This window comes from Gasterosteus aculeatus, chromosome 10, assembly GCF_964276395.1.
Source record: "Gasterosteus aculeatus chromosome 10, fGasAcu3.hap1.1, whole genome shotgun sequence".
NCBI lineage: Eukaryota > Metazoa > Chordata > Actinopteri > Perciformes > Gasterosteidae > Gasterosteus > Gasterosteus aculeatus.
The window spans coordinates 14,524,535-14,548,989 of NC_135697.1; the positions used below are offsets into that span (position 1 = coordinate 14,524,535).

The 24,455-nt window shown below is 44.8% G+C and overlaps 3 protein-coding genes across 11 annotated transcripts in view; 1 reads left to right on the plus strand and 2 right to left on the minus strand.

The window, feature by feature from the left end:
- rpl15 (ribosomal protein L15) overlaps nucleotides 1-24,455 on the plus strand; it is a 338,976-nt gene that overhangs the window by 254,622 nt on the left and 59,899 nt on the right. The gene's annotated exons all lie outside the window — the stretch shown is intronic.
- On the minus strand, nucleotides 508-9,481 carry pdik1l (PDLIM1 interacting kinase 1 like). 7 transcript variants are annotated; one of them, XR_005713259.2, is made up of 4 exons: nucleotides 9,357-9,471; nucleotides 7,026-7,321; nucleotides 2,970-4,264; nucleotides 508-1,863 (listed from the first exon to the last, which is right to left on the minus strand). XR_005713259.2 is itself a non-coding variant. In XM_040188840.2 (3 exons), exons 2-3 carry the CDS (start codon nucleotides 7,308-7,310, stop codon nucleotides 3,524-3,526), a joined length of 1,026 nt encoding a protein of 341 aa, XP_040044774.1. In that variant the 5' UTR covers nucleotides 7,311-7,321; nucleotides 9,357-9,481; the 3' UTR covers nucleotides 508-3,523. The 7 variants fall into 7 exon arrangements, 4 of the variants coding, with proteins under 4 accessions (XP_040044774.1, XP_040044775.1, XP_040044776.1 ...); XR_013450873.1 differs by having other exon boundaries at nucleotides 9,254-9,439; XR_013450874.1 differs by lacking the exon at nucleotides 9,357-9,471 and adding an exon at nucleotides 8,769-9,223.
- On the minus strand, nucleotides 10,610-22,535 carry LOC120826492 (protein lin-28 homolog A). 2 transcript variants are annotated; one of them, XM_040188844.2, is made up of 4 exons: nucleotides 22,321-22,535; nucleotides 21,430-21,620; nucleotides 18,047-18,225; nucleotides 10,610-14,540 (listed from the first exon to the last, which is right to left on the minus strand). In XM_040188844.2, exons 1-4 carry the CDS (start codon nucleotides 22,328-22,330, stop codon nucleotides 14,297-14,299), a joined length of 624 nt encoding a protein of 207 aa, XP_040044778.2. In that variant the 5' UTR covers nucleotides 22,331-22,535; the 3' UTR covers nucleotides 10,610-14,296. The 2 variants fall into 2 exon arrangements, with proteins under 2 accessions (XP_040044778.2, XP_040044777.2); XM_040188843.2 differs by lacking the exon at nucleotides 22,321-22,535 and adding an exon at nucleotides 22,045-22,300.

Sequence of the window (24,455 nt, forward strand, 5' to 3'; positions counted from 1 at the left end):
ATGTCACCATTGCTAACTCGGCACTTTTGACCTCCATTGCAAACATTTGGGTGAAGTGTCCCTTTAACGTGGTCTACTCGGCCCGGACGGCTGGACAGACCCTTTGGTGAGACGCACATCTCCACGATGCTTGAGGACTTCCTGACAGCGGTGGTTTTCATATTCATAAATAAACCGCCCTGTGGAGGGTTGGAAAATAAAATGGAGCGCTTCATTTTAAGACCAGGAGGCAAAGGATAATGTCCAGTCTCGTTGTTCCTTTAGTGTAGGGGATGATATTAACATTCGCTGACTTACCTTGGCTCCACATGACAAAACATATTCCAGAGGATAAAAGCAGTCGGGAGAACACGGTTCATTTAGCTCGCGGCGTCTTTAATGATCAGGTCATCAGGTGAAGTGAATCAAAGCCATTACCTGTGACAAAGGGCCCACGGAACATGAGCTGCGGAGGAAATGGACAATTTCAAAAGCCATTTGCATGCAGCATTTCCACAAGAAATTCCATTAGGATTTGATTCGATTTTATTAAAAATCAATTCAACAGTGACAGGTTTTCACACCACTTCTTGATAAACGTCATTTAATCTCTTCAAAAAGGTGTTACAATGACATAAGAGCAAAATTGTTGATAGAAAAGAGCGTAAGAAGCTTGGTCTTAGGTTGTACTGGGTGGTCTTCATCTTCCACCGATGTATTTATTTGAATATGCATCACAAATCCGCTCTGATATCTCCTGGAAATCGAGACATTTCAAACATTTGAGATGATCCGAACATCCGTTACAGGAGGAATGCTGGAAATCTGATCCCTAAAGCTTCTCAGCCACGACAAGAAGCAGAAATTAAGACATACGAACGCACAAAAACACAATTAAGAGCTGAAGAAAAACTGAACCCGTCACAGCAGAAGTCAGGCTCTTGAAAACAGAGCACACACCCCCAGTCAAATGTACACAAACACCCTTTATCCTATACAGTATTTACACATGTGCAAAAGGAATTTCATTCATCAAAGACTGAAATGTCTTCATACCCCAGACCCAAGTATCTGTTTGGCAAACGTCTCAAACTGGAAGCGAAGGAAGAAATCTCTGCATCCTGCGCTCTGCTGAGAGCTCCGGACGGGACCTGCTTTGGGTCCGAGCTTGACCTCCACGAACAAGAAGAGCACAAATACCACAAGCAGCATAGACGCCCTGCGGTGAAGGGCAGGTTCTGATGGTGATTTGTGGCATAAATATTCACACCAAAGGCCCGTCTCAAGCACAACAACTGCCAGTTCGGTGTTCGATTGCAATATCAACGAGGCCACTTTAGAATTAAAGAGAAATGGGAGAATTTTTAAAAAAAGGCAAATCTCAATTGCATCTGGACAGAAGGTTGAAGGTCATTTAGCAGGTAAATATTGGCAAAAAGAATTTTTCTGCACAATTCTGACAGCGAAGAAGCCACGACTGTTTTAACATGTTCCTGTAAAATTAGTATAAGTGCTAAAATTCGATTTGACCTGAAAGGCAAAAGGGGTCCCGAGCATGATCCGCTGCCAAGTGCTGCAACAACTTAATAGGCTTAGAATTAGCCTGTCGCAAGCATGAAGAACGGGATTACTGTAAGATCCAGAGCCAAAGGGAACCAGGAGCAGGGAGAGGAGATCAAGTTAAAACACAACAGTATTATGTCCCCCCCTCCTTAAAAAAGAAAGACAGATCCTCTGGCTCATGGAGGATTGTGTGCGCTGGTGTCTTCTGTCCCTGAAGGTGAGAGACACTGCATGCATAAGTAGACCGTTGGCTGACATTGTGTTCTCCTGGTAAACAAACAGCGGCGCAGTTATCACACGGCGTCCAGCCTCTCAGAGCTCCTGCAGAAGATGCAGCAGGTAGTTTATGAGGAATAAATAGAAACAACCAAAGTGCTTTCAGTGTGTCACTGAATCGCTCCCGCTTTCATTTTTTTTTCACTTATTAAAATTTACTAAATTGACTCCGAGGTGAATATTAATGTCACTGCAGCTCAACCTTTTTAGATAATTCAATTTATGTTTAAGCAACATAAGGATTTGTTGGCCGCGTGTTGGAGTCATCCACAAAGTCCTCTGAGCTCGGGCCAATCTGCTCGCTTTACTGTGCTTTTACTACTACTACTAAAAAAGGATCATTCTGGTTCATTACAACTTACTTACTTTTTCCACAGTCTGGGACATTGTGCCCATCGGCTAAGCAAACAATGGGACAAGAAGTGCGTTCAGACCGGCTGTTTACGGACAATAGAAAGTCAAACTCACAGTGTTAACGTTAATTAGGTAACCGTAGCGACGGCTTCCCTGTCAGCCGGCATGATTTCATGGTTACTTCTAAATATTATGAGTGTTATTTGTGATTAGATTATGTAAGATTAAAGATTTAAAACTATAATCTTACAAAAATCAACACCAATTTAGAGTAGTGAACTTTAAGTCTTTTATACCAAGTTTAATTTTGCCCAAGAATGAGCGAGAGTCAGCGGCAAAAGAAAGCAGATAAAGCCACCGTACCAGTATTTATGGTCATTTTTCTTTTTTTGTTGGAGCACTGGAAAGACTATACAACACGATTTGAGTAATTAAGAGTCGTACCTAATGGTTAGAACTATAAAAAATAATAACCAAGTTGCAACAAAGCAGTGCTCTCCAACAAAGAACCCCCATGGTGTTCTGTGTTTAAGGCTCTACATAATTAAAGTCCCAGTCGTTATACATTCTGCTACACTGGTCTGGGACCAGGCAACTTTATCTCCAAGAGTGTGACGGGCAGAAAGAGGACGAATATGACCACAAGGCCCAGCTGGCTGGTCGCTGACTGATAAAATGTTCCCCACCCATAAAACCAACAGAGAAGCCTGTGCGAATAAGGGTTTTCAAGCCAAAGACAAGAAGCCCGACCCTACTGGCTGTGTCAACAAATACCACCATGTTGCAGATTTTCTTACCTGAGCATTCAGGGCAGATCTGCATTTAATGCCGAATGCCCCAGAGCAGTGAAGCTAAGGGAAACACTGTTATGGTTGCTGGTGGTCACGTTACCAGGCTCAAATCAGTTTGCAAGTCAGGTTCTGTCAAAGCGACATCCAACACATTGAGGGGATTGTGTGTTAATGTACGCCGTAATGGTCACAGGATAATGTCTCATATTGCATTTAATAATAATTAGCACCGAGTCCAGGGTGGTATTTGCAGACGAACTGTCTCAGTTTGACTTTGACTTTCTCTCCTCATTGAATAACAGTCCTTTTTGGGGTCATTCTTCTCCTGTAGCACGCGTGAGTGATTCTGTGAGCAGGCAGAGGAAGCTGGGATGTGATTAGCCTGAGACTAAGCTGCAATTCGGAGCACTTCTCCCCCCCCCGGTATAAAAAGACCCAGCTGAGCATGTGCTCAGACAGTGAATGAAGTTTAGCCACGACACGAACAACGACTACTCTAATTATTCTTCCAGAGTTTGATGAAAGTATCCGTAGCTAATGAGACGTGTGCGTGTCAGCCATCACGTGTCCCAGTCCAGCTCTCTGCAGGCGATGCGCACCAGCCGCAGCTCCAGTTCGACGGCGTCGGGCCGCTCCTGGGGGTTGGCCGACAGCATCTCCCTGATCAGCTGCTTCATGTGGCAGTTCATGCTCTTCTTCCTGGCGGGGATCAGCAGCTCCATCTTTGGGTTCTCCAGCAGGGCCTCCCCCAGGGGAACAATCTCTGAGCCCTGCTGCACGTAGCTGCCCAGCAGCTCCTTCTGAGTCTCCACGTCCACGAAGGTGATGCGCTCCACCATGGCCCAGATGATCACTCCCAGGGCGAAGATGTCCGCCTTGGCCGTGTAGTGGCCCTCCCAGACCTCCGGGGCCATGTAGAAGTCCGTGCCGCACGCCGTGGACAGGAAGCACTTGTTGACGCTGGCGGGCTCCCCCGGGTTGAGCCCGGAGGCGGAGCAGACCTTGCTGAGGCCGAAGTCGGCCACCTTGAGGGTGGGCTCGGAGGAGCCGGCCGGCGTGCAGGCCTGCGAGATGAGGATGTTGTCTGGTTTGAGGTCGCGGTGGATGATCTGGTTGCGGTGCAGGAAGGCCAGGGCGCTGCCCAGCTGCAGCATGAAGCTGGTGTTGGTCTTGCGGCTGGGCTTGCGGGACAGCAGGTAGGCGTTCATGTCGCCGCCGTCGCAGAAGTCCATGACGAACCACAAGTAGTAGGCACAGCACGGGTCGAATGTGATCTCGCCCTTCAGAGACGTCTCCACCAGCTGCGTCGGGAAAAAAGGGACAAAGTCAGCGCGTGACCTCTGGCGACGGGACGCTCCGCCCCTTCATGCTGCACATTAGCTTTGCTAATATGTCAGACTGAATTTCCTTGTACTTTGCTGAAGGTTTTTGCTGCATTTTGATCAGGTCATTGGCACCATCGGTGGTCTCGGGCTGAACGATCGGTCGGAGGAGACTCAATTATTTTAACTTAACTTTTAACAAAAACATCTCCACATCTCCAATAGTGAAACTAACGTCACACCATGCAAGTGAATAAACTCTAACCTGCAGAGTTACTGCAACTTTCCTGAACACGGCAAAAGATTTGACACAAAAACAAATGGCTATTGAACAAAGAGTGTGAGCTCTGTGTCAAGCGTTAGATCAAATCACAACAGACAGATCGATTATATCACCGCGGTTGCGTCTAGCGGACGTGATTATTGATACAGTGGGAAACATCTCTGCGGTGTAAAAGGGGGAGAAAATGTCACTCAGAATTGAACAAGCTTTGTATTCATAACAGATGTACAGGAACTGAGACAACCAAACGCAGTTTAGCATCCAACCAGAAAGTGCAAGAGAGGCCTCTCATCTTTTATACCTGCTGCAGGAAGGGAGTTCATTTAATCTCCCTTTTTGACGGCAGACCACCAACCAGTGAGGGTTTATCCGTCTCACATTAAATTAAGATTAAAGGGGATGCGTTCCTGGAATATGATTGACGGCGTTTTATATTAGACACTGAAAAGCTGCAGCTCTGCAATAAAATAATCTCGACTACATCACAGCTGCATCTGTACATCTACATCATCTCGCATGTCCAAATACCTTTTTTAACTGTTTGGTGATGATTACTTTCTCACACAACTCACACGCCTGGTAGGAAAAGGCCGTAAGCAATGAAGGTAGTTGAAATAACATTAAAAAGTCAAACAAGAAGTCGATTGAAAGGAGGGAGAAGTGTCTGTGTCCTTAAAGTTACTGTTTGTTGAAGAGCAAAAACCGGTTCCAGTGTCAGATGAGGCCGGCTACAACCACACACTGAGCTTTTCGGATGCCATGTCATTCATAGGCAACACAAACGCTCTGAATGGTTGCAGTAGACAGTTCCCAGTGGAACCCCTGCTGGAAACAAATGGCTGAAAATTGTCCCGACGGGCCACGAGCCGCAGAAGCCGGAGAAAGAAGGGATGCAGATCGGCCCACAGTCGGCGCGGTCGGATAATTCCGCCCTATTACCATTTGTTCTTTCTGTACGCACGCACTGGAACATTACAGAGCAATAAAAAAAAAATAATAATAAAGGGGGCTGGAATGAAAAGGGGATTCTGGGAGTGTGTCCAATGCCAGCGCAGCAGAAAAACAGAACGCGCGGTCTGACAAAAGCCCCGCGCGCCGCCGACAGCCTGTAATCAGGCAGGGAGGCGACTCCTTTATGTGACTGCGGGGACACGAGAGGCCGGAGACATCACAAACCCAACTACCGGCTTCCAGTTCCTCTGCTTATGCTTCGCACGCACGCGGTTATTGATTATTCCAAGTGCCAGTGTTTGGAGCGCCTGATATTTTTCTACGTCGTCTCAGAAGAGTTACTCAACGGCAATATGTCAACAGTGGGGGGGGACAAATAGGCTAAGCGTGTCGGCCGCTAACGTGGTACACTTAGTGAATGAAAACAGGCTTCCAACGCATTACATATCATTTTGATTACAGCGGGTTGAGCTAGATTCCCCTCCTGGCTGAGATCCGCCAGCATGTCTGCGACTCCTGGAGCGGAATGTTTGTCCTTGGTACTTGCCAACAAAGATTCAGCACGCAGTTATTAACACGATCTGCTGCTGGTAGGCGTGTAAGCAGCAACAGTCCGAGGTAAAGGGCAACTGTGCGAGGCAGATAATAAGATAACATTGACTGATCTGACGCAGCCAATTAAAAATTGAGGTTTATGGTTGTTGGGGCCGCCAGCCCGAGCTAATGACCAAATCATTTCCACTAATCATGATAGACTACAATATAATAACACGCCGTCGTTTTCTCCCAGAGCCACAGTTACTATTCGGTATTTTCCAAGAGCATATGTTAGCAACACGGACAGCTGTAGGCGAGATGTTGTCTGACACTTATCTGGTATCCAGAGCTGCATTTCTACTGCCGCTAATTGTCCCGCACTTGACAGTCTGGTTATTCCTCCTTATTATAAAGCACAGGCGAGCGCTACTTTGTGTCTATCGAAAACTAATGCAAACCTGGAGGACACAGTAGAAAAGAAAAAGAAGAATAAAACTCTGATGGCCAGCACTACCAACGATTGGCCAGAAACTGTCCTGTCAACTTTTGCATTATTTATACAATTTATGGCCTTGATGAACTCTGAAGAAAAGTTAATCAGATGCTATTGCTGCTTGTGATGAAGGGGTCGGATTGTGTTTTATGAGGCCGCCACCCATCCGTCATTAACCTTTGCAACACCTCTTTGCAGACAAAAAAAATATATATAAAAAGAGTGTAACCTCAGCTAAGAATCCCTCAGTGACGCTTCTAGCCCAGCAACTCCAAGTAAAAGTCCAGATTATTTGTCTTAGCTACAAACATTCAGTGTTTGGCCACATAAAAGAGGAAATCAACATCAATTCACGACCTAAATGCTACATGGTGTCGCCAATATTATGTTTGTGTGTACCATCTTTATCAGGCAACACCACTGCAGCATCACCGCCGTGCCAAACGGGTAAAGTGAAGTGAATGGTGTCTCCTCACCTCCAGGTAGAGCGGAGCGCTGGAGCCGTGGTTCATCCTCTGGGCCAGCTGGTCCCGCTGCAGGATACACTCCTCCAGGTGGATGACGTTCGGGTGCTGGCTTTGGATGCTGCTGAGGGCCCAGAACTCCCGCAGTGCCAGTTCCACATTCTCCGGAGAGTGGCAGCGGATCTTCTTCACCGCCACCCGGGCCCCCGTGCGCTTCACCACCGCCTCATAGACCACGCCGTAACTGCCCCGACCCACCACCTGGATCAGCTCGTACTTCGGCTGGCTGCTTACCATCCTAGTCCTCACTGTGGACAAAGAGCAGGCGTGTTCACTTATGAGGCTACAGCAACAATCACGCAAGCATCCAAAGGATTGCTTTGGTTGTGTGCGCTTTCATTTTTATTTTTTCAAATATAAAAAAAAAAAAAGATATGAATATTTATTTATTTATATTTATTAGTATATTATTAGGCTTTTTCTCTCAGGGCAAGACCCCCCAAGACATCCTTAAAAGTCTAATTTATTTTAATGTTGCTCCCTCCTGTGGACCAGTAAACCTGACATCTTTCCCTAAACACAAAGAGCATTTCTCTTAAAATTGGGATACACTCTTCTCGCCCTTGTTTCCAGTACATCAGTAGATCTAAATTCTCCCCTGGAGGGTTTATACGGATGTGACTGCCTCAATCCCAACTTGATTGGCATGCCGGGGAAAGATGGCGGCTGGTAGTTTGATACATAATTGACATGTGCTCTTGCTTCCTCAAGCATAAACAATAATACTTCGTCCACACCATCCCTTGTTGCGTCTGTTATTGTGATCCAATACGACGGCAGAGCACATCATATAAGAACAGCGGCTGTGGGAATCGCTTTATTAAAAAGACAACTTAATGAGGCAACCTACGACCCACTCCTGCACAAACGTTATCAGCACATTCACAGGACTGCGTGTCCAACCGCACCTCATTTCAGAGCCACAACAATGTGCCACTGAGTTAAAAAGTGACAGCTGGTTTCACAAACTGGTATCTGTCACAAGGTTATTGCGTTTTACAGCATGTGATTCTCCCCCATAGTTCACCGTGCCACTCAGGCCTTGTGCTGCAAATTAGTTTACGTTTAAAATGAGATGTGTGGAAAAAAGCTCACGGGTCAGTAAATCATGCCATGAGTCGCTCATCCTTATTGTTTGGTAACATAATCCCGATACACCTGTCGGGGCAAATACTCTCGCTTTTGCAACCAGGTATCCTAATGAATTCAGCCCATGTGACTGGATGAAAATACTGCTTCGTAAAGAGTAGATGTGAAATTAATAATCAAATAATGAATTAGTGCAGGGTGACAACAAAATCCAAAGATATTAAAGTTACATCATAGAATACAAATGAACAGCAGCACATCGTCGCGTCCAGTAAGCAGGAAATACAGAATGTAAAAATGTTTTATTATGGCCTTAATTGTTAATGTATTTCACAATTATCTGATTAATGGACTCCTTGGACAATGAAGCATAACTTTGTTATTAGTATTAATAATACTATAATAGTTGCATAATACATAATTAAATAATTATTCAAATGGCATATGCCAATCTAAATTTAACCCATTCAGACAACCTCTTTAATTGACCTTATTAAAAACTATTAAACTACAACTTTCAATCTGTTCACCAAACTGACCCAAAATAAAGTAAACAACGCAACAAAACTCACAATCGTTACCTTCGCATTGAGAGTTCAAGCTCACCTGGACGTGACTGTTCAGTGGACCAACGTCATAACTTTGACGCTCATTAAATGTGACCGTAGACACGCGCTTGTGGATCAGCTGGCTCTCAAAAAGTCGGGAGTGAAAACCTGAGTCTCTCTGAACGGAGCGTAAACCAACTCGCTAGCGGGGCTAATTTACACGAGCACACGGCCGATTGGCTGACGGGCCAACCGCCGTGTGGCCGGACCACCCGCGGCTAACGCTAGCTAATGACGCTAGCGTCATTAGCTAGCTTAAGGACGTCAACGGCCGCTAACAAAGAGTCCGGCTCTCACGCGCTCGGCCGGGAGACGCACGCGCGCGGGCGCCGGAGCGCAGCCCTTTAAACGGGGAGTCAAACCCGCGGCTGCTAACGTGAACCAACGCTCGGGTCATGCGTGTGTTCGCCTACGTGCACGTTTTTGTGTGTGTGCGTGCGTGCGTGTGTGTGTGTGTGCCATCAAATCTTCCTCCAAACACACCTGCGAGCCGAGCGGACGAGTAGCAACAGCGGGAGAGACAATGGTCCCAGCGCGGGAGGTGCCGCGGTGGATGTGCCGCAAGTTGTCATCCTATCAGACCCACCTTTGAATCTTTTCCTCTGGGGTTCATTTGTTGTCTTCCTCTCTCTCCCTGGCAGCCATTAGCGCCGCACACGTTCTCAGCTCGCGCGGTCAGGTGGCCCCCACAGCGAAGCGACTTCCGGCAGCGCGTTTCAAAATAAGACGCCTGATTGCGAGGGAGCAGTGAAACATGGGATATGATGCGGTGCAGAATTTGAAACATTCGCGTACATGTACCGGGAAATGTACGGGCCACAAAAGATAGATTAGATTCAAATTTAGTGGATACCAGGAACTTATTAATAACATTCATACCTCCTGGTTAATTCCCCTTCACAGATTTGTACTATTGTGTGTGTTTTCATAAATAGGTGTTGAGTTTTGAAACATAGCTTCGGGTAATAAAATTACACTAAAAGTGTCTTTAGCCTGAACGTAATAAAATGCATTATACACCAAATTCACAAGAGGCACGATTTCTAATGAAAGCCTGATACACATGATATTACAGCTACACATTTATAATGTCTCAATTTAATAGATCAGTTCTTTTTTTCCACAGGGACAATTACATACTTTATTCTGAAGGAAAGTAACAGCAGTTTTCGGCCCTATAGGTGAAATCTGGTTAGTTTTATAAAGTTCCCCGCATAATAGGCAACCAATTAGTATAATGTGGAGGCCCTTTGCCCTCCCCTTCAAACCCAACTGTTACTAACAACGGGAGGACAGAAGAACATGAACACCTGCACAATTCTATGCATCTACAGCGCTGAAATATTATTTGACACACTGACAAAGACATGTGATAAAAGTCCATAAAGATGCACTTTCTTTACATGTATACTGTTGCTGAGTAACTTGAGGCTGATGAGTTTAACTTTTATCTTTAGATAACTAAAATATCTGTATTCCTTCCTTGATGTTCATTTAGAGCAATTACAGAACGTATAGATTCTTATAGACTCTTCAAACGTTTGGAATGATTCTTTGTTTTGTGCATCCGTTTTTTTACTGTAATTCATATTTTTTCTATTGACAAATACCAGGCACAACATCATAAAAATATCATTATGTCAATGCAAGAATCCCAATTAAACTGTTTTAGATTGATTGAGGATGATGTTCAATTGTCTTGTTGAATACTTCATTCGTCATTCTTTACTGCTTCAAAAGATACTTAAAATGTGAACATGGAATGCATTTCTCACAAATGTTTGAGTCATTATCATAAAGCCTTTATAGATATTAAACCGGGTAGATAAAACACAAACGTTCTGTTAGATCTTTTATTACCTTTGTATTGCAGCACGATACAAAACAAAGCGCGGCGGAGGGACGATCCAAAGAAATACAAACAATCCAAACATTCTCTACCATGCGTGTTAAAGCGAATGGACTCCAGAGAGCCAGAACTTGTGGCTGTGTCTGCTCTGGTAAGTAAAGATATGGCTTTTTGTTCGAAGATTGCGAGTGAAGATCTTATTTGTACATTTAGCAGATCTCTCGTGTCTCTCTATTTCCTGAAAGGAGGCTAAGAGGTCTTTAAAAAGCACCACAACAACAGGCACAAAGATACCAGAAACAAATGTTGAATATGTTCTTTGAGGTAGCACACAACACGCTAGAAAGAAGATTAAAAAAAAAGACAAAGTAATAAATACTTGTATGGACCACTACACAAAAGATTTACAATACATACAAAAAAGTTTTTTGGACGTGCTTTTCTCAAGCTGTCCAAAATCACACCTGAGGTAGACTTGTATAGATTTCTGACAAGACGTGTTCCGTCTTGGTCGCACATAAGAAGCAATACAAACAACAAGAAAACAACACAACACTGGGACCAGAGCGTTGCACGTGGCAGATTAGACCCCATCGTGCTGCAGCACCGTGAGCGCAGCACGGTGAACTCAGGCACATAATGATCGTTAATGATGATCAATAATGATGCTTCTGGAGCCCCTGTGTGCTGTGAAATCACTGCGCTCAGTCGCCGGTCCCCATTTTACATGAAACAGCTATTCTGTTATTCTACTCATTATCATGCAGAAACATCACGGACATTATATTAAAACGCGGGAGGGAAAAATAAAAAACACTGGATATTTACAATTTAAGAAAACAACATTTTAAAATATAGTGCCATTCCAGAGCTTATTTAGTGATTACCTGTTTTAATTTACTACTTTAGTGAGTCAACTTGTTACCGTAAAACTGCATTGTTGGGTTTTTATCAATGGTGATTTTTATCAACGATATCATTGATGATTTCTTACATTTCCACTGCAAAGTGAAACTAAAGCTGTTTCCTCCCCGAAGCAGCGACCGACAGGAACCATTAGCCTGGCTTTTTTATGACCTACCAACATCTATAAAGACACAACAAAATAATATCTTCATTTATCACAATATAAAATCTTTTCCTATGAGCTTTCACGCTTGTCGCTAGGCTCGGCTAAACGCACGTTGGCTCCAGCTGAGAACAGGCTACTCAACGCTCATCAATAAACCAGTTCTTCGATCCTTTTACACGTTAAGACTCCCTGAGTATGAACACACTCCAGAACCAGGAAACTAAACAATGCTAATGCCTGCTTAGCGAGCCAGCCGGCTAACCTGTTAGCTATGTAGCTCAGTGAGGCCATGTGGATGTCATGGCGTAGGGCAGGTCGTGACAACACGACACTTGAACCTTTGCAAATACGCTTCAACATTTAGAGGGAACCACTTTCCTCTCCTGCTGGTGTTTCATGTGGCGCAAAATAAGTTTCTGCCGTCTCCCACTCTATTGTTAGAATCTAGAATGCTAGAATCTCACAAGGACATCACATTGACTGTGGTTGCAGACTTTCCCATGTCAAATACAAACACAAAAGAGCGACCCCTGCCGGGAAATGCAATGTGCACAATGCTGAAGAGGGGACGGTTCCTCTGAGACAAAGAAGGCAGACACAGTACTCCCCGGTCCCTGGTGCATGACACAAAATGACATAGAGACAGTGGCTCTTTTGGCAGCTGAGACAATCACATCTTAAACATTTAGATGAATCCTGATAGATCAAAAAACGTTCTCCCTGAGCTCAAAATGAAGACGGTAAATAAAGTGTTTGCAGACTGAGGTGACAGTAAAAGCATTGAAGGAAATACTAGAATGCTGTGTGTTTTTACTGTGCAGTGACAATCCAGTTAAGCTGTAGATTTGTAAAATGAGACTGTTAAACAAACAGTTACACAGTGATCGAATCCTGCAAATTGGCCAAAAACAATGATGTGACTTCCTGCACAGCATGTATACACTCTCACTCTGAAGCAAAACACCAGTTCAAATGCAACCATCACAGCTGCCGGATGTTCAGTCTGTCCTTCAGGGAGAACAACTCTGGATAAATAGATCATGTAAAAAAAGATCATATCCATATACATTCAGCCCCTTCACCTAAACAAGTGAAGGCAAATTGTTTATGTGAAAAATCCCTGATATGTACGTGTGAACCTTTCCTTCGGATTAATACTGTTTCGCAAACAAAGTCTGCCATACAATCAATACTGGTCTTGCATATACGTTTAAATGATGGCAATGATGGCAAGAAAGACATATTTTTGCCACAAAAAAAGTCTGAATTGTTGTTCTCAGCATGTGTGTGGATGTCTTTACGGAATGTGTTGGTTGAAAGCAGCTCTGGACCTCATTGGAAAGTGGAGGTTAGGGCACTTATACATATACATATACATACATGTAACATTCCCTTTTCACAATAATACCTGAAAATAATTCTCAAAAGAGGCTGACACAAATAACCTTTATCTAAATATGTGGCAGCCCCGCATATGTGTCTCATTACATTCACATGACAGATTATTTTTGAAGAGTAAAAAGCAAAAAACTGGCACAATGCTATGTTTGATTATTGATTTACAACATAGTAATAGTATTAGGAAAATTAGGGATTTCTTATGAGAAATGTATTGTGGAATTTCCTAAATCCTAATTTTAGGAGAGAACAAGAATGAGAATAAAGTCAAATTATTACATTATTACGTATGTAACGGTAATGTAATGTTTTTTATATTGCATATGAAAATAAAATGTTCTGCGTTACCACCAGATCATAACCACATCAATTTGTAACAAAATGATAACACTTCCCTTATACCTAATAGTGCCACTTCATCTTACTTTTAAAACAGGGTTTAATCAAATCCGGACACAAGGGTTTGGTTGTTGTTGTTTTTTAAAGGCCAATATTTTTTCTTTACTCACTTTGTTTTTTACTATAATTATCAATATCTTACTTACTTTGATATTTCATTTCACTTGCTTTCTTAACAATGAAATTGAACTACAGAGTCCAAACAAATGCCCCACTGTGGTATTTCGGGTTACATGAATGGAGATTGTCAGCTCTGAGTTTATAATGATGATGATTTTTGCTCATTAGTTGAACCTGAAGCTACAATCCAAAGCATCCACTACACCTGCTACGCCACAAAGTTGACAAATTAAGACCCACCTTGTGGTTCATTCTTATATAGGCCCTTTTATATAGCAGATACTTTGAATTGTCAAAGCAGGGAAAAGATCTGGGTCCCTATGTAGTGTCCCGGTAAGGCAGTGAGGAAGCAAGGACGATACCTCAACAGAAAGCTGCATGTCATAAATTACTCGGGTGGTTTTCCTGTAATAGTTAGATATGCACTTATGTCAAATACCTGCCAGCCAAACCCATTCACCAGCAAGATAATGTGTAAGTTGGTCTGATTGTTTCATTCTAAAGCTAAGACACTGATCCATGGCAACAAAACGGCAACGCAGAAAGAATATTAAAAGTTGTGTCTGCAGCACATCGGCAACACAGCCGCGACTCTCGATTTGGCCGCTTAATAAATAAAACCTGAGGCAGCTCTTTCCAGTAGTGTTTTCCGCGCAAAAACCTCACGGTTTCTCACCCCCCTGATCGCTCACTCTGGGGTTTCAGGGACCAAGTCCAGGTCCTGCTCCTCTTCCTCGTCCCCTGGTGAGGTTCCCTGAGAAGCCCGAGACGAATGCTGCTGCTGCTGCTGCTGCTGCTGCTGCTGCTGCTGGGCTCTGACCGGACAGCTGGCCACCATGTGCGAAACACTTTGACAAAAATGGCACTTTTTGGGCTGAGGGGGCAGCTGACACTCTTTGGCGTGATGGCCGGGTCCGCCGCAGTTGTAGCATCTGAAACGAACAGACAGGAGACAGGAGCTGACTTTCATCCATTACATGTTATACATTCCCCCTGTAAATAAAACTATTTTATTGGATGTTTAATGTTAAATATCGGCTACAAGAACACTGCAAGATTAAATTGATCAAACACTGTGACCAATTAATCATCGACTATTTGTATTATATGGATCATAGATGTAATCATTTTGACAAGTAGTTTGAATCTGAACAAAAATAATCGAATCCCATCTGCGGATGAAGTGACTAAATCCCACCACGAGGGGGCAACACACCCCAACACTGGCCTCAAACCCCCCCTCACACATCTGTCTCCATGCTTCTGCATTAACTGCAGCACCAGCAGTGAGCAGCTGTCAGGGGATTTGGCCAAATTGATCTTCATGCCTCGAGGGATTGCGTAACAGATTCTTTGACAACCAAACCCCAAACTGGCTTTTTGTTCTTCCATACCAATCAATACGATGCAACAAAAAAAAAGTCTGAGCGTTTGAGGCCTCGCTTCTTCTTTCTCCGCTGTGATGTTCGAGCTCCGCCGCGCAGGATGACTTATGCGCACGGTTTTGTTTTCACGTTCTGAAAGGGAAAGGTCACCTGAGCTCGTAAAGTATGCGTGAGTGATATTCCTCTCACTGTACTTAAGAGGCTCAGCTCTGTCTGAATCTAAATCAGAGCACGGAGGAGGACATCTGGACCAAAGGTTGGATTCCAGAGGAATGCTGTTAGTTTGTTGATAACGTAGAACCAATTTGAGGCTAAAGCCGCCACAGCGCCTGTTCTTCTTCATGTAACAGAGGCCTCGTCAAAGTGATGAACTGAACCTGTGCTTTTCATGTCCGGTGGCGGGGAGGTATACGCACTCATTTCTAGCTGCAGTTCACACGGAATCTGTCCTTTTTTTTTTTGAAGAGAAAGTCGCTGGACGAAACCGAGAAAGGATCATATTTTCACAATAAAATGCCACCGAATAGAATCATCCATCCAAAGTCAAAGCAGGTATGCTCCTGCACACACAACAAGCTGCCACGATTAAACACTGCACTCCCAGGAGCATCTTGATGTGTATTGTTATCAGTAAATCAATGCCGGGAAAGCCAATGATCGGAAGCCAAGTGAAATCCTGTTGGTGAATTCATTAGTGTGGGATAAATAAGGCGAGCGAGGCCCACGTACTGTGTGGTGTGACACAAAGAGACACCGGCCACTTCAATAAAGGAGCCAAACCCATTGATTTTCCTTTTTGTGGACAGTGTGCTTTTTCTAGAGGCTGTGGCTTTTCCCCCTTTTGCTCTCCGTCTGCAGTTGAACCAGTAATTAAAAGCAAACAGAGTCAGGGGCGGTGGACTGTGACGAATTACGTCCCAGGCCGGTTTCCTGTCTCTTCGCACTGCTTTGATACCGGAAAGAAATACATGGAAGCTGAGAACATTTAACGTTACACGCTGCAGCAAGCTTTGGTCATCTGCACAAATTCACACCATTACATAGTGTAAAGCGTTAATGAAAATGATTATAACTAATACATGCAGTACACACAGTACTATACACAAAATTTGAAATATCCTCTCCTGATGTACTTAATACTCTGATCCGCTGGTCTTGTGTCTTCTTCTTGTGTGTCAACAAATCCCATTAAGGCCCCAACTAACAATACTCACAGTCTTTAACGGTGCATTAGGAGAAATAACTGTAACCACATCCCCTTTTACACCTGCCCTGCTGCCCCGAACTCACCCGGACAAATCATTGAAATCAGAATGGGGTTTAAACTGCCAGCTTGACGTTACTGTCAGAGGAAAACGAACAAAGATGGTGATGGGTCATTTAAAAGAATATCTTAGTGCTAAGGAAAGAAGAAGTAAAGGAACAGGAGATCCAGCATCTTTGTGTCTGTGTTGGTTTAGAGGAGATTCCAGAAACGTGATGCATTCGGTCAGGACTATTTTCAGCGGCGGATTAATCCACGCTCGGTGCCCTTGCGAGTTGGTCGGTGCAGCAGGACGTTGTATGTGGCATCAAATAGAAATACACCGTGTGTGCGCTCATGGCGATGAAATAATGTGTTACCCAGAGCAAAAGTGTAGCCCATTGATGGTGTTTTATTAGTCTTACAGGAAGATCTATCATTTGGATTTTTAATTCATTTAAAATAGACCAAAAAAAGTGTACATGTGTTTAAAGCATTAAAGTCAGCGGGTGAGATACAGAGTAATGAGACCCAGACCGAGCCCTGCATCATCTTACAGCTAACCACCACTTCCTTCCTCTCCTCCTCCCTCCCCTCTCCCCCCCTCCCCCCAGCCCCCCCATCAGGGCTCAGTATTGATCAGCGTGGCCACGAGGGCGGGAGAGGGAGCTCCTTTGTTTCAATACAACTGTGACCCCTGAACCCTGACCCCCGCTCGCTCAACATCCCTCCTCCCATCCTCCCCTCCACCTCATTTGCACACCACATCCCATTGTTGCTATGGCAATGGGGACCTCTGACCTCTCCCAGGCACCTACATCTGTTATCGGTTACATGGATAGGATTCTTTCCTCTGCTGAATACTACATTCACGTTTGGGAGAAAAGAGGAAACATGTGAATGCAATCAAACCTATAGCGGGTATTTAGGGACAGGAAGTAGCTGGGATTCTTTTTTATCACTGCCTTCTAATGAAGTTCAGCTATATGAGATGCTATCACATAAATAATTAATCGTTACAATCTGCATTATCTGTATTCTTTAATGTTTTGAAACAAATGAAAAAAAGGAAGAAGGACATTCAATCAAATCCGGCAGGTATTTAAAAGTGGGAGGATGTGGGATTCTTTCATCACCGCCAGCCATAATTAATATGCTCTAATCAAAAAGATGCTATCAAATGAATCTTAATTACCAAAACATGCATCAGAGGCCAAACAGAGCAGTTGCAAATAAATGACAGTTTTTCTTCCAGTAGATTACGGCTTCATGAATCACCTTGAATCAGAGTTTCGTAATAAAGAAGTAAACTTTGAAGCGCTTAAGCTACGCTGTGGACGCCACAGGAGCCGAACGATGGAGCAGAGAGAGGTCAAACATTATATTGATCCACTCCGCCCGCTGCTGCTCAAAAGACTGCAAAACACCGCTGTTATTTTCAAAAATCCCGTCTCATTAAAGAAGCCACAGTGAGGCCCTTGAGGACGTTTGTCTATTTGCTCTTCGTTTCTGCGATTGTGACGAAAGGATCGATGCCACTATCTATGACGTTGAGTCAGGACCTGGTTAGCCTAGCTTAGCCTAAAAAGGCCAAAACAAGGGGGGGAAGCAGTTGGCCTGACCCCCTACCAGAGAGGGGAGGAAAACCGTAACCCCCGACGGCGTGGAGTGACAAATTGGTGTACGTATTAAACAATTGATTTAGATATTCCTCTGTGAGCTGGAGACGGCACAAAGACAGCATCTGTCTCAAAACATTGAGTTGTTCATGTGCCCTGTGGGCACGTGGATGTCCTCAGACGAGACTCACCTGTCCCCCTTGGAGCGCCGCCTCTGGGCACTCTTTGGCCTCCTCTCGCTGCCCAGGCACGGAGCTCCGTTGGGCCCGGTGACCCGGAGAGACTCCAGCCCCTTAGAGGATCTCTTAAAGGTGAACTCCACCGCTTCGCCTTCCCTGAGGCTGCGGAAGCCCTCCATGTGCAGTTTGCTCTGTCGACGAGAGAGAGAGAGAGAGAGCGAGAGGGTCAGAATCAGAGCGGGGACCCATGCTGGAATAATTTCATAACATCCAGAACCTCAAGAACGACTATTGTCGAGACTTTTGTGGACGCACGATTCTGTGACAGCGTGGTTTTTATTGGGGGTTGTGAGCATCCGTATCCTCCGAAGTCTAGTCAGAAGGTTCCTGATGTCAGGTGTGCAGAGGTGAAAATGTAGACATTGTTATATGACAGCAGGCATTGCAAGGACCACAAGGATATCGCATTTATTTGATCATCATTTACCCAAAATGTATATTTTGCAGTTTTTTGACAACTAAAAGGTGTCTGTAAATCATATGACCAGATGAAGGGTGTCACCGGATATTAGACACTTATCACCTCCTCTCTGCTTCATAGTAAGTTTCAGCTGTTCTGGTTCTCGTGGTAAAAACCTGATTAGCTGCTTAGTGCAAAATATGTTTGGTGGACGCATCGGTGAATTAAAGCGCAGCGGGAGGGACAAATGTTTTCCTCAGGAGAACTGTCCACTAAGACGTTCCCCGCAATACGTTGAAGGGTGAAGACGTGTCAGGGTTGTCTTCACCAAATGGCCAAAACTGAAAAAGTTTTCTTCGTTGGGCAGTTGGAAAGATTTAGAGGGACGACGGTGATATTTAACCTTAAAATAAAGCCCAGTTTTTGGTCGTAACAGGACAAAGGTTCAACTGACCGCACACTCAGCTTTCTCATAAAAATCCAACCCTGTTGACGGTCCTGTTTAAACATCAATGCTTTGAAACACCCCTCCTCCCCGGGCTCCAAAGCATTCCTCGCCCCCACCTCCCTCCCCCACCAACACCACCTACAAGCACCAAAAGACTCTCCAAAATGAGTCCATCTGGACGGGTCCCCAGAGGACCGTTGCACTGGAGGATGCTGGGAAATGACACAGGGGAGGAGCGCATTCCTGCGATAGCGGCCCGGAGAGGAGGCGAGAACGTCTGTGTCCTGAGAGGAGTAAATCACCAGCGCGCAGAGTGGCTCGCCGCCGACGCTTTACTGCGCTCCAGGTGTGGTGGCGAATAGAGAGAAAGATGGACTACCCGCTCAGTGGACGTGCCACAACGCCAGCAGTACAATCACATGCTCTTCTTTGAATTTGAATGCAACATACTCAACAGTTAAACTCCATTACAATGCAAGGCTCTGTCGTTGTCTCAGTATGACCGGCTGCTCAAGATACCAAAATAGTCCCGAAGAGTTTTGCGTTCGTTATGGGATGATTTCCAATTTCTGCCTTCCCATTGGCTCAAAGCACTCCCCGCGCTGTACTTCCCAGAAAGCCGACGTAAATCAAACAGAGCGAGCAGCAGGGTTGCGGCGGAGAAGCCTCAAAGCATTAGAGCTTAAGAAAACCAAAGCAAATGGACAAAAAAACGCAATTAATCGAGGGAAACATTTTCGAGCGTACCGTCCATTCACCACCCGGGCAATAAAAGCAGTCTGGTGGCTTCAGCCTGGCTGCATGCAGCAGCCACAAGCCGACCAACCCCCCCCCCATAGAACGTAAACCTGCTGACCAGTATGATGACCACAATGACTAAGACCAAAGCAGAGTACAGCCAACGATAAGAGAACAATATTATTCTACTTTTATACATGTGTGGGAAAAGGGAAACCAATGTTAATATATTTTAGCACAGTAAGACTTTTTTGCAAATATGCAGGGAGGAACAGTTTTATCAGAAAGTTTTTCCAATGATTTAAGCTCTGTCAAAGTTTCTGCACGTCGCATCCTCGCATGCTGTGTAAGAACTGTGCGGAGAACCCAGACACTCTGGCTTAGAAAATGCATCCTAAACTACCGACCAGCCTCAATGCGAATTGTTCCAATTTGGCTCCAAAGATATATTTCTTAGGCTATTTAAGTGCTCATTAAAACAAAGCCCAGACGAGAGTCTCCCATTGGATCAAACCTCGGGCCCAAAGCGAGCATGTGCGCCCCCCCCCCCCCCCCCACACCCGCTCTTTCATCACATGATTTACAGCGACGCAGGAGCAGGTAACCTGAGAAGAGGTCTCGACCAAAAGGCTCCGCCTGGGAGGTGGGACCGAGGGTCGGGGTTGGGTGGGCTCATATCCCCTCATGCTTTAATGACTTTATAACAGGAAGCAGGGCTGGACGGAGGGGGGTTGGGGGGACAATGGGCCTTGTTATCTCTACTTCGGCCTCTAACCCCTTTTAAATAGAAATGTTTGAGCCCAACACCTTTGAGGTTCCACAGCAGATATCTGTCCCGGAGGTGACGGCAGTGGGGGGGGGTCTTAGCACCTACTTGGGAACGGTCGACTTTAAGATGTGTAAATCTCCGGGTGATTTTACACAACAAACACATCACGTGTCTTACACTCTTTTTACAGGCTGATTTGGTTTGATTATTCCTGACTCGGGTCCAAAAAGATGTCCAACAGAGAACCAATTCATTCATATTTTTGAAACTGCAACCGGAGAATGTTTTTGATTTGGGCTTGAAGGGGGACAAAGCTACGATACATTGGGCGTTTCAAGAGAAGCTTGATTAAGTTAGACTCAGACTTGAGGCACTATGATGTCATTGCGCACAGGGGAGGACATTTTGATATGCGGACACTTTAAGCTTGGATGTGATGAGCTTGTATCCATGGAGACCTCGGTGCTCCTGCTGATTGATGAGAGATGATGTTATATACAAGAGGGTGGCACTCCTTCCTTCTGTGCAGCCCCATGCATTTATAATCCTTCTTAAAGTGTAAAGGATGCAAATTCATCACAACATCAGCCATATTGCTACATTGCTAAAACGCCCAAAAGAACTTTTGCTACACCTTAAACACGTTACGTAAAAAACATATTTTTTTTAGGTGAAAATAATAATAATAATTACAACACATGTTATTATAACAGAATATGTTGTTATAACATGAACACATTGTTAATACATGACAATATGTTGTCATTACGTGAAAATCGTGGTATAACGTGAAAATATCCTTTTAATATGTAAAAGATACTTGTTATTCAAAGTATCTCATCGCGACGTGAAGGACATCTCGTTACCCTGAATGTCCGGGCACCACTTGAGGAGCCCTTTGTTACCAGGACAATCTGAGCATGCGATGTGTCCACCAGCAGCACGAGGACCCTGAGATGCGCGACCGATATGAGTCTCACCTGGTGGACGAACACGTCCAGCGGGTCCTCCAGAGGAGCTCCGTCCCGGCTGCTCATGGACAGGAAGCCGAAGCCCATCCGCAGGTTGAACCACTTGCACACGCCGCTGCCCCGCGTCGGACCCGCTTCCTCCTCCTCCTCCTCCACCTCCTCCACCTCGTCCCCCTGCTCGCTCTGCGGACAGCCCGCCGCTGCACAGAGACACGGAGACGGGGGCCACAAAGCCTGATTAAGGGCCGTGATTGGCCCGAGGAGCCGCGCGCAGCAGCAGTGCGCTCAGAGGCGCGCGGCTGCAGCTGTTGTTCATTTCCATATAAATGAATCTGCAGGTTATCTACCACATTATCACTGGTAGGTCCAAAATAATGTTTCCCCAAAGCCTAAATGCCATATTCATCATCATTTAGTCCAAAACGTTCCACGATTATAAAAGATCTAATTTAATGTTTAAACATATATTATAAATATGCTCACTCGTTTACAACAACAGAAACTATTACATTTCATAATATGTGTCTATATAGGTCCTTAGGGCACGTGCAAGTATCAGCAGGCCTTCAAAATAAAATACATCTTCCTTCTTCTTGGACAATATTACAAATATTTATGGTCTACCTGCAAAACTGGTCTTGGAAGCAGAGCCCATCCCGCCGCTCTCTGCTGCTTTACAGCGCGCTGAGCTGCTGTCCACTACGTCCACATTATAACAACCATACACCTCCCCCCCAACACCACACACACACACCGGGTCTACAGAGACGTTTCTGAATAGACAACCACCACCCGGCCCTTTAAGAGACGAAACAAGAAGACAATGCCAGAGGAAGAAAAGCCTCCCCCCTTTCATCTTCTTTCTATTGAACCTCTTTGCTTCTTTCAGAGCATCCATACCTTCTGCCATGGTGGGAGGTTTCCTCGGGCCTCCTGCAGAAAACAGCTCCGGCCCACAAAATCTCAGACCTAATGAGTTAAGTGCATGCTGGAAGCCCGGGCACGCTCTCTCCGTGTTGATTGTGCGTGTAATCCTCCAGGAGAACAAATGCCTTCTCCCCGCTCCCTTTCTCCGCAATATGCAGAACCCCTTTGACCCTCCTACCTCTAGTAACCCCCCCCCCCCCACACACACACACACACACACACACACACACACGCACACACAGCCACCTTTTCGGTCAAGTCCACGTGATTTCTAGTCGCAGATAAATCACACATGTCCAATGAGGGAGGCAAAATAATTGACAAAATGACCAATCAGGGCTTTGGACGATACAGCTTATTGTGGCACCCAAAGGCCTGGAGAGACATCACCCCGCCCACTGCACTCTCCCACAAACACACACGCGCACGCACACATAATAGAACCCATCTGCAAAGCATTTTGCAGCTACTGTTCAAATTAAAGACGGTGTTTCCATTCTTTTTTGCATGAATCCGATCAGAATCTTCACCTCAAAGCAGACTTTACAAATTATTTGGGACTATATGTACAGGGAATATAACAACAAATGAAACAACAAACAACAAATGAGCTGGGTTGTTTGTAAAAAAACAATGACAGATTTTAGGATAGATACCCTTCAAAATTCCTATTTGAAGGTGTTTTTACAAGTAACCCTTAAAGCGTGCAGATAATCCAGTAAACCCCCCGAATACATTATCAACCATTGAATTATGAGAATCCTCTTTGTGAGAAATTGTGTTGAGGTTTTTGCGATGGTCTTTTCGTAAATCGTAAGGGTTTCCTATGAATTCATGCACGTCCATTATAAATCCCTTAACATATCCTAACGATAACGATTACTTTGAACATTTCTTGTGTAAATTTAGGCACGTCGTGCATCGTGCAAGTCATCTAAATTAGATATGTACGGTTTTTTGAGGTTAATGTGTAGGGATTTTAGTCTGGGTCTTTTGAGAACCCCTTATGCCCCCAAAACACTCTAAATTGATCATTTATAACTATCATTTAAGAGTTAGTGAAATATTGTATATATTGTATGTTTTGAATTTGTATTTAAATGAAGGAGTCATGGATTTGTTACTTCTTTTTGAATAAAGACATGAGTTTAGTTTTAAGTATTACACATCTTTGTCAGCCAGCTGTCCTCAAATATCGCTCCTAAATGTTCTTTCTTTTTCTTGGGCTGCATTTAAGTTGAAATTCTCCCTCTTCCTCATTTCAGGATGGATTTCTTGCTGGTGGAATAAAGCTCCTTGCATTTTTCCTGCAGAGGTGATTCACATACACCTGTTACAGTTTATATTAAAAAAAACATCCGGTGGCCCCGTTGGAGTCATTCACCCACACGTATTAAAAAATGATTAGCCACGCTCAAGCTGCTGTACGGCACCACAAACCGGCTCTCGTCACCTCTGAGTCAGGGAAGGACACACACACACACACACACACAGGGAGCTTAAGCCAGCCTTATTTTTTGTGACTCTCCCGTGAACATGTGCAGCTTAATGTCTATATATCCATCTATACGTCAGTGAGGTGTTGCCTGATGAAAAACAAATGACCCCCACCGTCCATGCCTCCAATCGTGAGGCCGGAGGCGCTCTGAAAGTTGCCATGGAAACGGAAAGGCCCGGCAGCCGCCACACGACCGGGCCGGCCACCCTAAGGTGACCGAGGTCACGCGGAGGGGCTTGTGGGAACAAAGCCTTGGCACGCACTTTTTCAACAGAGGATCAACACACACACACACACACACACACACACACACACACACGCTGGTGTGCCACTGTCGTTGGAAAGTTTCCTCTCACTTACAGACGCAGAGAGTATTTGAATATGAATCAAAGCACCGTTGAGGCGGCGTGAACGTAAAGCTGTCGGGTTTAAGCGGCTGCTCGGGCCCACGTGTGTTTCTAGAGGATCTGAATAAGCAGCAGCCCCACATGGGAAGCCCGTCCGCTCACCTTTCACCCCTCCTCCGGAGGGGGGAATCGATCCATAAACCCCAATCGATAACAAATCCATAGCTTGCTGCCATGTTGTGACAGATATCCCTTCCGCAACG

Excerpts from the sequence above, each read along its gene's own strand:
- pdik1l (XM_040188840.2), bottom strand. The coding sequence starts at position 7,310 with ATGGTAAGCAGCCAGCCGAAGTACGAGCTGATCCAGGTGGTGGGTCGG. Across the intron at positions 4,265-7,025 it reads GCGCTCCGCTCTACCTGGAG|CTGGTGGAGACGTCTCTGAA; the intron begins GTGAGGAGACAC and ends TTCCCGACGCAG.
- LOC120826492 (XM_040188843.2), bottom strand. The coding sequence starts at position 22,276 with ATGAAAGGGGGGAGGCTTTTCTTCCTCTGGCATTGTCTTCTTGTTTCG. Across the intron at positions 21,621-22,044 it reads TTCCAAGACCAGTTTTGCAG|CGGCGGGCTGTCCGCAGAGC; the intron begins GTAGACCATAAA and ends GTCTCTGTGCAG. Across the intron at positions 18,226-21,429 it reads TGGACGTGTTCGTCCACCAG|AGCAAACTGCACATGGAGGG; the intron begins GTGAGACTCATA and ends TCTCGTCGACAG.